General features: G+C 50.2%; 1 protein-coding gene across 1 annotated transcript in view; it reads right to left on the bottom strand.

Annotated features, from left to right (window-relative positions):
- Positions 1 to 12,941, bottom strand: part of GALNT2 (polypeptide N-acetylgalactosaminyltransferase 2) — a 184,386-nt gene that overhangs the window by 29,182 nt on the left and 142,263 nt on the right. Inside the window, exons 4-8 of the mRNA XM_044386074.3 lie at positions 7,242 to 7,340; positions 6,913 to 6,980; positions 6,606 to 6,671; positions 3,127 to 3,248; positions 821 to 908 (exon numbers count right to left, since the gene is read on the bottom strand). Of these exons, the coding sequence (XP_044242009.1) occupies positions 821 to 908; positions 3,127 to 3,248; positions 6,606 to 6,671; positions 6,913 to 6,980; positions 7,242 to 7,340 (443 nt within the window). The remainder of the gene's footprint in view (positions 1 to 820; positions 909 to 3,126; positions 3,249 to 6,605; positions 6,672 to 6,912; positions 6,981 to 7,241; positions 7,341 to 12,941) is intronic.

Genomic DNA, 12,941 nt, shown 5'->3' with positions numbered 1-12,941 from the left:
GGGATGTGTACTTGCACTGTCTTGTGTTTTAACAATTTCTTGGCTTTCATTTCTAACACAGCAAATGTGGCTACATACAGCCCACATGAACAGAAGTTCTTTGGGGGCCTCTGATAGTTTTTGGAAGGTAGAGAGCATGAGACAGGTTATTCGTGGGGCCCCAGGGGTGGGTGGGTGGGAAGGAACACATCCGGAGGCTGTGAGGACCAACAGGAAGCTGATGCGGCCATTCCAAGCAGGATGTGGATGGCTGGCAGGGTGAGGAGGAGGGCTGCACAACCAAGCCAGGTGTAGGGGTGACGAGAGGGCTTGGGCGGTCAGCGGGAGCCTGGGAGGACCCAGGGGCTGATGGCTCTGTCACCAGGGAGACGCAAGCTGTCAGGGGAGCCGGTGTCAGAGAGGAGGCATGGGCGAGCCCGGCCCTTCCACACCGCAAACGCTGAGCTCTGACGCTCACCACGGACCACCTGTCAGCTCTGGCGACGTCTCGTCCCAGACTCCAACTTGGGAAGGCTTAATCTTTCCTGATTAAAATGACACCCGAACTGTGTACTAAGCCACACGTGCCAACCCAGCCGCAGAAGGTCAAGGAGATAAGAGGAAGACAGGAAGCACAGGAAGTTCTTTAAGGGAAAGAAGGCTATTTTTCTCTCTCTTTATGAGATTCTACTTGTCGGGCATGGAGACGCCCTTTGCTCGCGGCACGCGCACTGGCGGTGAGCAAGCTGCTGTCACTGTCACTCGTGACAGAGTGGGAGCAGTGCTCAGCCGCCATGCAGACGGCCAGAGCAAGGCAGGCTGGACCAGGAGCGGCACCTACCGCCTTTCAAATCAGCGGACGCGCCCACGTACTGAAAGTTGTCCATATTAATGACATCGATGATAGGGGACACAACCCGAGTCCTGTCCTGAAAAACAAATCAACAAAAGACGGGAGTCGGTATCACAAACAAAACAAAGCATCCCGCCCAGCAGAGGTAGATACTGGTGGCCGGCAGTTTCAGGGACACCCCGCGCCCCTCTCACCACCTGCCACCCCAGGCCCACGGAGGCCCCGGGGCTCCCCATCCCACGCGCCCTGCCCTCTGCCGTCACACAGATGGCGTCTGTTCTGTGCCGAGCGAGGTGAACAGCGAGTGGGCAGAGAGAATCGCTCCCTGAGCGGACAGCCGTGGCCATGGGATACCTCCGGCATTTGCTGCCCTGGCTGACGGCGAGGACTGCACCTGGGTGTCCCCAGTGTTCTTTCCTGTTTTCCCAAATGTCAAAACTTCCAAGCACAGGACTGCTTTCCTTCTGACAGAATCTAAGTTCAGCTGTCCTTAAGCATCCTATTCTGTGAGCTTCGCTCAACCCCGGGAATGTTCTCGAGGCTGAGACAGCCACGCGACAATGCTAGGAGTCTGTTTCTGGGGGCCTGTGATGAGGAGAGCATGGATATCATCACAGCCAAAGGTAGCCCGAGTCAACTCGAGAATCCCAGATTCGAAGTATGTCTCACCTGTGAGTCTACCCAACAAAACATTTTTTCCCCTTAGATGGAGGCAAGTCTTTTTGCCCCAGTTATTATGCTGGTGGTTTGTGAACATAAGGCCTTTTAACTTTCCCGCCCTCTTTAAAGCCAGATGCTTGATGCTGGTGCGAGGCGTTGCCCCATGCGGCTAGTTAACAAAAGAGCAAATGCGTTCCTCGAGCCGTTTACAGAACTTGTGGCAACCAGAAGAAAGGCTGCGAAAAACAAATGAGTAACAGAATCTGCAGAGCTGAGAACAGAATCCGTCGGAGGCACATGAAAGAGAAGAGTACAAAGTCCCAGTAACTGCAGGTGCCCGTTTATGGGGCAGGAACCCCCGTGCAAGGCACCGAGCATAGGGAATCCAATCTTCCTTGCCTGGCTCCTTCTGGACCTGGGGGTTCGAGTCAAAGAACATAATGTGCTCAACTTCAAAGGCCACTTCTTTTGTTTTGACTTCTTTTGATAGGACTGGAATTAGTGAGAATTACGGCTTTCCACTCCTTCCATGCTTACTCGAGGAGAGGGTACTGGAAATAATTCTGACAATTCCGCCGGGGAAGCATGGGGTCTTTGCACATGCCAGCATCTTGGCTGTGGCTTTCCTGTGTCCTCTGCCTCCCTGGGGAACAGCCTGGTGCGGTGAGGACTGGCCCGGGAGAGGTGGCGTGGGGATTCCAGAGGGGCTCTTCTTTCAGCTAGGTGGGTGTGATGTGTAAGAGGGCCATCCTGGCTCTCCCTCCTGTGTGGACTTTGGGAGTGATATTAAAGTTCCCTGGACCCCAAGTCCCTCATGTGTCAAATGGGGGTAATACCTGGCTTAAAGGTAATGTGTCTAACATGTGGTTAGTAAAGAGAACTGAATATCATCTTGTGTACAAGATCAACATCACTGTATCGTAATTACTAGTAGCTTGTGGTTAGTTACTATTTCAGGACTTACTGTCAGCTATGTTCTTGTCACGCCTGACTTGTAAAAGGCATGACTTGTTCATTTTCTATTTCTCTACGACTTTCATTAAGTTTGCTTTATCACCGCAAAGAAACACTTTCTCAGTAGGGAGGAAAGAAAGTCAATAGAACAAGTAAAAGGCAAGAGAAATGGCAAAAGGCCAAAAGTAATACCACTGATGATGTTTCTAGAGACAGAGGTACACAGAGTGTGCCACGGGTCACCCTGACAGCCTCAAAGGGTCAACGGTGTGGTCACGGGCACCCGTCCCGCCACAAGCCCGCAGGCTGGGTTTCTCAGCGAGCAGCACAGCAGGAGACGGCCACCCCACCGCCCCAGCCCTCACGCGGCAAACGCCCGGCTCGCGCTTGCTGGATGCCCGGCGCTGTTCTAAGCACTCTGCCCCTTTTGAGCTCAGAGAGTTGGCTGCGCAGCTGCAGGCAAGGAGGGAAGGTCCCCCGAAGAGAAAGAAAAGGGCTGTATTAAACTCATCAGGCTTTCGCCAGCCTCTGCTGATCCTTGCCTCCCACCTGGCAAGTGCTTTTCTCCCCAGCTGTAGATTCCTACGGTGAATAAAATACTCTTTGAACAGATGTCCAAGCGGCACTTCTTTCCCCTTTCCGGCATCAAGGCAAACCACAGCGCGAGCCCCGCGCCTCACCTCGGCCACCCGCTCCAGGAGGGGCTCCAGCCAGTGCTCGTTGCACTCACAGTGGCTGTCCAGGAATGTCAGGACTTTGGCCTGGGCTGCATCGGCTCCCCGGACCCGTGAGCGCATCAGGCCTGCGGAAGGGATTTCAAAAGCGCATCAGGGTATCTGAGAAAAAGCCCCAGAACAGCTCGTCCAGCCCCGGCATCGAAAGCCCACACGGCGCTGCAGCAAACCTGGCTGGTAGGATCAATTCTGCCCTGTGGTCACCAAGACAGAGCTCTGTCGGGACTTCTTTTGCCAAGTCAGCTGGATGACCGGGAAGACAACTTTCTTAGAACTATTGCCCTCTGAGAAAGGCCTTTACATAACTGAAGTCTCCTCTATCAAGCCACTCAAGCGTGGAACTTCCACAACTACTTTCCTGCGACACAGCAGCAGAGTTTTCCAATTAACTGGGCCATGGAAGGTGTTACTCAGATGCTTCCAGGGCTGACGGAGCCGAGTTTTGTGGTGATATTGTAACGAGAACAGTGTTGCAAATATCTTTGTCTTCCTAAGACTTAGCACAGCCCAGTAACATACATGACAAACCCCAGGTGATGGGCTTTTACACAAAAAATTAGTTTCACCATCGGTCAAATGATGCTATTGATATACTTTTGATCTGTTCCTAATACAGGGTTTTTATGATCACGCAAAGTCTTATCACAAGCAGTATATGTGTCACTGGAGGCGGTGGTCATAAATGCCTTCTGCGATGGATGCTGGGCTCTATACCGTATCGCCTGCCTCGTCTGTGGCTTTGCTTTTCACAGATTCAGTGACCCATGGTCAACTGCCGTCTGGAATCAAATGGTCCTCCTTCTGATGTCTCCTCAGAAGATCAGTAGTAGCCTGACGCTGCGTCCCTAGGTCTCAGTCACTCATGTCACGTCATCTCGTCACGTGGGCATTTTATCGTCTCACGTCAGCACGAGAAGGGTGAGGGCCATCCTATACTGCACTTTGAGAGAGACCACATTCACGTAACTTATATAGTACACTGCTATGACTGTCCTATTTTACTATTATTGTTGTTAATCTCTTACTGTGCCTAATTTATAACTGAAACCTCGCTGGAGGTACGTATGCATAGGAAAGAACAGTCTATACAGGGTCCTGTATGACCCGTGGTTTCAGGCATCCCCTGGGGGTCTCAGAACGTATAAGGGGGGATAACTATATATGAAGATGATGTGACTGTTCACAGCCAGTGAGGACCAGTGTTTTGAGTTCCTTCACACACAGTGGTCAAAGTGGGTTTTCAATGGTTCTTATAAAGCTGCATGCCATGGGAGGGAAAAGAAAGCCTTCTGGTCCCGGTGTTGCGAAGGCAAGAGTATCAGTGTGTACTGGGCAAACCCTTGCTCAGAGCACAGTTATAAACCCTCATCAAGATAGAAAAGGCAAGTATTGGAAAGGGCCAGACAGCAGTCAGAAGCAGGAAGAAACGGGAAGGGGTTCAATCCTTAAAAGAAGAAAATCACGTGGAGCGAAGTGCCCCTGCTTGTGGCGTTTCTCCTGAGGTTTCTCGATGACCACAACAACACTGCCTTTTTGGCCTGCGGTGTCAAGAGGACAGAGTCCAGGGTCTTTAGAGTGGCTGGAAACTGAAGGAGGAGATCCCGGAAAGGAGGTTAGCCCCCAGTCTGGCGATAACCTCCCCATAAATCCTCGGCTGACGCCCGATCCTCAGGCACAGGGGAGACCCCAAGCAGTCCGTGAAAAGGAACAATCGGAAGGCAGAAAGAACAGAGATTTCAGCTGGTAACCACCCCAGGGACACAGAATTTGGCACATGAGTCCCGCCAAGGTCATCTTTGAAGTTCCTCAGCTGATTCTAATAAACAGTGAGGTCAAGAATCACTGGCACAATAAAATCCCCAGCACTAAATGAAGCTAAGCTGTTCCTTCGCTGCCATATTTCATGCAACTGATTTTCTCTGTCATCTACTAGCAATACTGTAGGCACCTGTCCATATGTTCAAATACATGCGATATTTACACACACACACGCGTACAGCCAAGGACACATATATGTTTGTGTGTGTGCATTTTCTCACTCAACTATCGCACACTTCGTTTGTTCCAAACAGGCTTCCCACCCTCTGCCTTCCCCCAGCAGCCCCTCCTCATCCCGTTCTAAAACATAGCATCAATATGGGCTCTTACCCAAACGAACATCCTAACTTCACCCACTCAGAAGCACTGATTTCTGAGGTTAATGGCACTCTCTGACCAGGTTACCAAGTGATTTGTCAGTTATAAAATGCCAACACGAAAAATAATTTCTTTTCCTCCTCTTCTTTTTTTTCCCCCCTGTGCTAGAAGCCACTTCGGGTTTAAATTCAAAAAGTTATTATGCAGTTTGTCTGGGAGCAAATTTAAGGCAAGATTTTCAGTCTGATCTCAAGGTTTTGGTTTATGCTAAGCTTGGGAGCCAGATGGGAGCCCAGCAAACAGAGCTTGCTTGGGAGCAAGGCCGGTCCCATTGCTTATGTATCTTGAACATCTGGATTGATGACCTAGGTTGGTTACAATATGGTGCTGATGGCATTGTCCCAACAGGCTCAATCACTTAACCGCGGCTGAAATTCGTGCTAAGAAAACTGTACTGCTTGACTCCGGCTGGACTGTCCAGGGAACCAGAAGAAAGAGTATCTATTGATCAGGAAATGCAAGCACCACTCCGAAATCAACACAGTCATCCTCAAACAACCAAAATGGCATGTTTTAAGGCTGTGCAGTCTTCCTTTCCTGAAAGGTTTCTCTGGACTCTGATGGAGTCTAGAATCCAGTCACCGTGCCCTCCAACAGCACTGATACACGGGATGTTAATTACCTTGTGATTTGAGCTTCCTTTCCAGACACTTCAAAGTAATACTTTCCCCCTCTGGAGTCTCTCTTAGAACTGCCAATAAAGTCGACTGGATGAGCCCAGCTCCGGCAGATAAGACTGACAGCAGGTTCTGAAGCTGGCATTTGCAAAATCCAATGAGCATGTAATTGCAGCGCTATCTTCCTTCTCGGGATGCCTCACCTTCAGCGGGCTGTCAAACTTGAATCCCTTACTTTATCAGATGCCTGGAGCATGGAGTCATTAAACTTCTCACTGCTAAATCTTTGTTTTTCTTCTAAACTCTAGTACTCCAGGGACTGATAAGACTTCCTAGATTGTAAAAGGAAGAGAGGAGCCAATTTTCTAAATACATAAATAAAAATGTAATTTGAACGGCTGCCCTCGTATACAAACAATTTCAATTAAGCTTTCAATGTCCTCCCTAGGCTTTGCTGGGAGAGGCTCCCAAGAGGCTCTGGTAGAGAGAGACAGACAAAAAGACTAGAAAGTTAATTGTTCCTTTAGCTGAAACATTTCTTTAAGTTATTGCCGGGCTCGGGAAAAGTCAGAATTCAACAGTCTTGGTATTGAATTAAGAAAAAGGTCTTACCTTCTCGCCGATCATTTCTGAGAACCCTCACCTTCTCAATTTTCCCCAAGAGAGCCCCATCTTCAGCTAGGCAAAGAGAGAAGAAGAACATTTGGAAGGCGGCTGACAAGGGCTTTGTATTCAGGTACTGTGAATCTCGGTCATCTGTGGGCAGAGGAGCTCCTGGGGCATCAGAGAGGCACCTCTTCTTTCTACGGGCCCTGATTTCTGGCCTTTTCAGGAAACTCGTCATTAGCACCCACACTAAGGGAAGCTGGCGTCCAGGAGAAGGGCCGGGTGAGGGGGAGGACTCTGGCGTGGTACTCACGGTCACTGCTGTAGTCATCAACCAAGATGATCTCTTTTATGAGGTGGGGCGGGCTTTTCTTAAGCACACTGAGGAAATAGAAAGATAAAAGTTGGAGGCCTTCAGGGGTATCCTGTGGGGTGGGGAATTCTCATGTGCAGGTCCCAATCCTTGGCTGGAGAAACCATCGGCCACTCCTCCTGCTGCAGTGAGGGGACCTGCCTGTCCCCCCCACAGACAGCCCTGGTCTGGGTGTGCTGGGGACGCGGGGACATGTCTAGCATCCCTGCCAGCGAACGCCTCCCACACGGTGCAGCAGGTGAGCAACGGGGGGCCTCTCCTGCCCTCACCTGACCACTGTCCTCAGCAAGGCCGACCTGGCTTCATTGTGGAATGTGATCACCACGCTGGTGGCTGGCAGGTCCACCCGCCACTGCTTCCGCTGACACCTGAGGGGAGAGAGAAGACCGTTCTCTGAACGAAGAACCTGGACCAGCCTCAGGAAGGCTCTGGAGAGCACAAGCAGCCCGACCGGCCGGGGTGGACATTCTCGGACGAACTGGGTGTCTGCAGAAGGCCCCGGCCTATTCTGAGAGAAAGTGACAACGGGACATAAGGAAACAGGAAAACACAACCGGAGTTACATTTTAAAAGAGGATTTCAGCGAAAAGTAACATATTGAGAACATCTTTCTAACGCCGAAATAAAAAAAGCGTGTTTTAAAACAGTGAAGTCCCATTTATTCTCACATGCAGATACACCTCTAGAGATGTGCTTTTCACAATTCACAGTGGTTATTTCTGAGGGGTGGAACGAACCGCGTGTCGATGTTCTTTTCGCATTTCTGCAGCGAGCACGTGGGGCTTCTGGCATTCTTGGCAAAGCTGTATGTGGAACCTGGCTCTGTCCCGCTGACCGCCCTCCCCCCCGCCCCGAGGCAACAGGGACACACGTCTGTCACCCTGCCAGGCTGGAGCAGGGGGAGGGCCCGCGGGAACCTGAGCCCGCCCGCTTGCACCTTTCACTTTAAGGAGTACTGACCCCTCAGTACCCAGGCACTGCCTCTGAACAAAGGCGGTCCAGGGGGCCGGGGATAAACGATGGGCAGATCAAAACAAGGCACTTCTCAAGTCTGTTCTCCACAAACAGGCATAACGCTGCGAGGACACGGAATGGCTCTTTTAAGAAATCGGACTCTGCCAGATCAAGGTTGAAGACGCTAAAGTATCCCAGGCTAGAGGCAGAAAGGACCCATCACGGTAGACCCAGCTCGGCAGAAACCATCCCGGGGACCCTTCAAGGCAGGCTCCACGGACCTGGAGAACATGCCAGATGGCTCCAGACACAGAGCAATACATCTGGGATGGGCTTACGGCCTGTCAGGACCACGAGGCCACCGTCAACTTGGGGTTTCAGTGCCTTCAGTTTCCAAAATGGTGGTACTGTGGACACCAGCTTGGAAAAGAGGCTGGGGAGACAGTAAAGCATCTTTGCCCTGAGGAAAACCGTTCTCGAACAGTCTTTTCATACCCAAGGTCCAAAGAGTGAAAGAGTTGTGCTGGGAGCCTGCAGCAGGGTAGGGACCTGTCTGCCAGCGCCCACAACGAGGTCGCTCCACGCTGGCCTCTGTGATCTGTACACTGTCCCTGCGCTTCACACAGCGAAACACACTGCCACCAGCACGGAAGCAGCTGAAAACCTTCCACGGGGCCAATACACTTCAGAAACCTCGTTTTACCTGTCAGCTCTTAATGCAGTTTACCACGGTGGCGAGGGATCGGCTTCTAGAACTAAAGGCATCTATCTTAAATGGCAAATCAGTGGGAAAAGGAGACAGATTTCTTGAAAAAGTCATCTTTGGAGCTCAGCCACAGCTAAAAGCATTGAAGCAGTTAAGGACTGAAGTGGCCGAGCGAGCAGCTCACGGACAATGGCCAGCAATTCCACACAAACCGGTACCTCTGAAAGGAAAATGGTCCACAGACACTAATTTCCCCTCCTCACTAGGAGAATGACTTCAGAGAAGCAAATTTTGAAAAGGAGCAAGAAAAGCAGTGCAATTAAGAAGCAATTAGGTCAGAATCACAAAATGGACTTCTTTTGTTTATTCTGGTTATCTGGAGAGCTTGACTTTCATTAATCATGAGAAAACTGCATAATCTACCAGTCATTGTTGTCCGGGGGACAAATGCATTCTGGAATTAATATGGTACCTCATTATGGCTCCCGACAGCCGGGTCTTTAATGACAAGTAGACAGGCTAGTTCTGCGGTTATTCCTTTTCTTTCAATTTTAAGATTCAGCCAATTGTTGGATTAAGGAAGGATGTGCAAGGTTCAGCTGTAAACAAATACCTGAAGACGGTCCCTCCCCGGAACTCAATCCGTAATGCTAACGAGGAGCACGAGAAGAGCGATACCCTCTGCAGCGAGGGGCCACCAGCCCGGCGGGCAGCGCTGAGCTGAGCAGGCTACACGCACCACGGCTCACGGGCTCACCGGGCTCCGGCTCACGGAGCGAGGGCCGCCGTGGTCATGGGAGCATTACAACAGGGCAGCACTTTTCCTCCTTGAATCATCATCCACTTAACCAATCCAATCATGTCCTATTCTCTCGGCTTCCTCTTCTCTGCGGGAAGCCTCGTTCTCCGCGAGCACTGGGAAGTCTCAAGGGGCCCTGGAAACGTTTTTCTAGAACACAAAGGGCTGCTGCATCCACATCATTTTATGAAAACTCCTCTACATATTCATAAGGCCCCAAGTTTGGTAGGACTTGGCAGTCAGGAGGCATCCCATTTTTAAGGCAAAGAGGGATAACGAGCAAAAACTGAGAACTATCTTACACCCCATGAGCTAAGAGTGTATGTGTGTATGGACGTGTATGGATTCGGATCCGAACTCCTCCCGTGAGCCAAGAGAAGGGGGAGGGGGAGTGCAGAATTTCTTTAAAAAGAAACAGAATAAATCTTGCATTTAAAGAGTCTTCTCCGTGCCAACCAGTCTCCACTACTGCAGAGCGAGTGAAAGAAGGCCCAATATAGCAGCTCATCGGGGACTTGGCTGCGAGGGGCACGTTCATGCTGGAGCTTTCTTGGGGACTGGAGGACGAACCGCAGCTTCCTTCCAGTCTGTGGCAGGACGAGTTTGCAGCCGACGCGAGCTGGAAGCTGTGGGATGCCCGGGGTGCGAGACAGGGCTCTGGATCACACGCCAGGGACACAAGTTCGCCTGAGTCTCCACCAGTCTGGTACTAGAGTGGTCATTCTGGTAGCTTCCTAGCGGGTAAAGCGCAGACTTTAATCACTGTACACAAAGATTTTCTTTTTTAAGTCTTAAGTTTTAAAATTTCGCTGCAACCACAGGGCTATCAATATCGACTCTTGAGTGGCTGCAAATGGAAAAAATGGCCTATCTCAACCACCATGTGCTCCCGAGCCCTTCTGAAGACTGAATTGGTCTCTGGGGCAGACTCGTCTCTGATGCGGGGGTTCTATTTGGGGTTGATCTAAGGTTGCATCCCCAAACGCACTGGGAAGCCAGGGGCTCTGCTTGAGAACGCAGCAGTTGAATAATGTATGTTCTCCACTGCCATGGCTCCCCGCCATCCCGGCTGGTCTAGTATTTCTGCAAAGGGCCTGTGGTAGCCTTGGTTACCTACTGTGTCATCTGCGAAGATGGCTCTCCTAATCTTGCACGGTTATTGGAAAAATCAAATAAAAGCGTATGAAAAAAACTTCGAAAATGGGAAAGGCCACTGTAAGTATAACTCAGGGGTGTAATATGCATTTGGTGGTTGTGCATGATCCGTGCCTGTCATTGGCACATGGCGCTTAGCATGGCGGTTTTCTCTAGGAACTTGGAGTTGAGGCCGATGTGATGTCCACGAGACAGACTAACGCACACCACGGTCTGGGGGAGGACTGCACAGTCACTCAGGGGAAGAAGGGTTCCTGGGCTTGCAAGAAGAGCTCAGCAGATGGAAAGGCGGGGGATGGAGAAGCAGGCTCCAGTAGAAGAGAGAATTCCAGAACCCCTACAAGGTGCGAAGCAAGGCCACACTTAGTGAGATGGGGTCACAGGAATGAAGAAACACTGGGCAACTATGTTCCATCTCCCTGAAATGCTCATTCAACTCAGATTTTATAAGGAAAATACCAAACAACTTGACTGATTCATAATAAATTTAGTAATTAAATTAGCAATTAAGCATTATTCTTTGTTAGCATAAAGACTGGTTTCTGTGATGGAAAAGATGGGAAATACACACACCTTAAAAGATAAAAAAGCAACATCATAAACCATGTCAAGCCCACGATGGCATTTTTTGGTCTCCCAGCGCTCAGAGCTGCTCAGACCCTTTGTGAAGCCCGTGGGGCGCTTCCGGCCAGTCCCAAAAGAGGGATGTGTAGATCCCATACCCTGAGCATAACATGCAGTCCATATTCTGATTACAAGCTGGAGTCCCGTGTCGGAGGAAATCTGCCGGCCACGGGAACCTTGGATGTTAGTCTCTACAGCAGACACTTCTCACCGTGTGCCCCCAAGTCACCCTGGGGCCACGTCTCTGCTTCCCGTGGAACAGCTCAAGGGGAAACAACACCAGGCTCAGGCAAGGCCATGGGATTTCAAGGTTCTGGGTGCTGTCCTATGTATTTCTCTTTACAAATTATTAAGCTGGCATTCTGGGTTCATTGGATCTGTGAATTCAGTTTGAGTCTGGCCCTGAGAGACAAATCTAGCTTTGGTTTGCAGACAATGAAACAAAGCAAAGCATGGCGGGGGGGGGGGGCGCGGGGCAGGGGTGAGGAGCAAAAAGCAAAAGTTTCTGGGTTTGCAAAGCTAAGGGTCAAGTCTCGGACCACGATACATTCACCATGGTGAAGAGTTTCCCATGGCCTCTTAGGAAGAGAGGTAGCTGGCCTGCTTTTGCCCAGGCAATCTCTGCACCATCACCACTGGTGAGTGTCTACACGCAGAGGATTTCACACATACAACCTAGAGAGCATTGCACAAGAACCCATGCACCCTCCACTCACCTTTATCAAGTCTTAGTATTTTACGGGGAGCCTGGGTGGCTCAGTCAGTTGAGTGTCCGACTCTTGATTTCAGCTCAGGTCGTGCTCTCAGGGTCATGGGATCGAGCCCTGAGTCGGGCTCCACACTCAGCACAGAGTCTGCTTGAGATTCTCTCCCTCACTCTCCCTCTGCCCCTCCCCCTCTCTCATGAATAAATCTTAAAAAAAAAACCCCTATTTTACAACATTGGCACGTGACAAGTAGCAGTTCAGTCCCTTTGTGTCCTTCCCACCGCAAACCCCATTTTCGCTAGGGGTAACCACCATCCTGAATTGGGTGCTTCGTTATCCCTATGTGTGTTTTCAATAAACTACATATGTCCATATTCATAAATAATGTATAGTACTGTTCTGTGTATATTTGAAAGTTATATGGGTGACACTGCACAGTGACTCGCTTTTTGCACTTTGGGGAATACGCCTGTTTTGATCCACGTTGCTCTATTTACTTCACGTTCCCTGCTGACTAGCTTCCCACAGTAGGCACACAGCACATTCCATCCCTCTTCTGTGGATTGCCAACGTCTCTCTGTTAGGAATAACGCAACAGTGGACACTGTCTTTCAGCCTGCGTGAGACAGCTTCTCCGCATGGTCTACCCACAAGTGGGACTGCTGGTCGTAGATTATGGCCCTCCTCAGCTGAGCCTGAGACAGCCAAACTGTGCTCTAACATGGCTGCTAGCGGTTTCACTCCCACCCACAAGGTCAAGTTCATGTTGCTCCACGGTCTCACCACCCGTTGGTACCGTCAGAGTGTTTTAATTTTGTCAGGCAGATTGGTATGAAATGACTGCTTAGGATTCCGGTTTTTATTTCCCCAGTTACTACAGGCCACACGTCTTTCCGTAGGTTTATAAGCTGACTGGAGTGCTTCTTCTGTTATCTGCCTGCTCATATTTTTTGGTCTACTTTTTAATTAGATTTTTACCTCACTATTCCTCGATGACAGCAATTTGTATATTCTGGACATTATC

The sequence above is a fragment of the Ursus arctos genome, unplaced genomic scaffold (assembly GCF_023065955.2).
Source record: "Ursus arctos isolate Adak ecotype North America unplaced genomic scaffold, UrsArc2.0 scaffold_7, whole genome shotgun sequence".
In the NCBI taxonomy this organism is placed as follows: Eukaryota; Metazoa; Chordata; class Mammalia; order Carnivora; family Ursidae; genus Ursus; species Ursus arctos.
The sequence above is the reverse complement of the archived record's forward strand: the minus strand, read 5'-3'. Positions and strand labels throughout refer to the sequence as shown.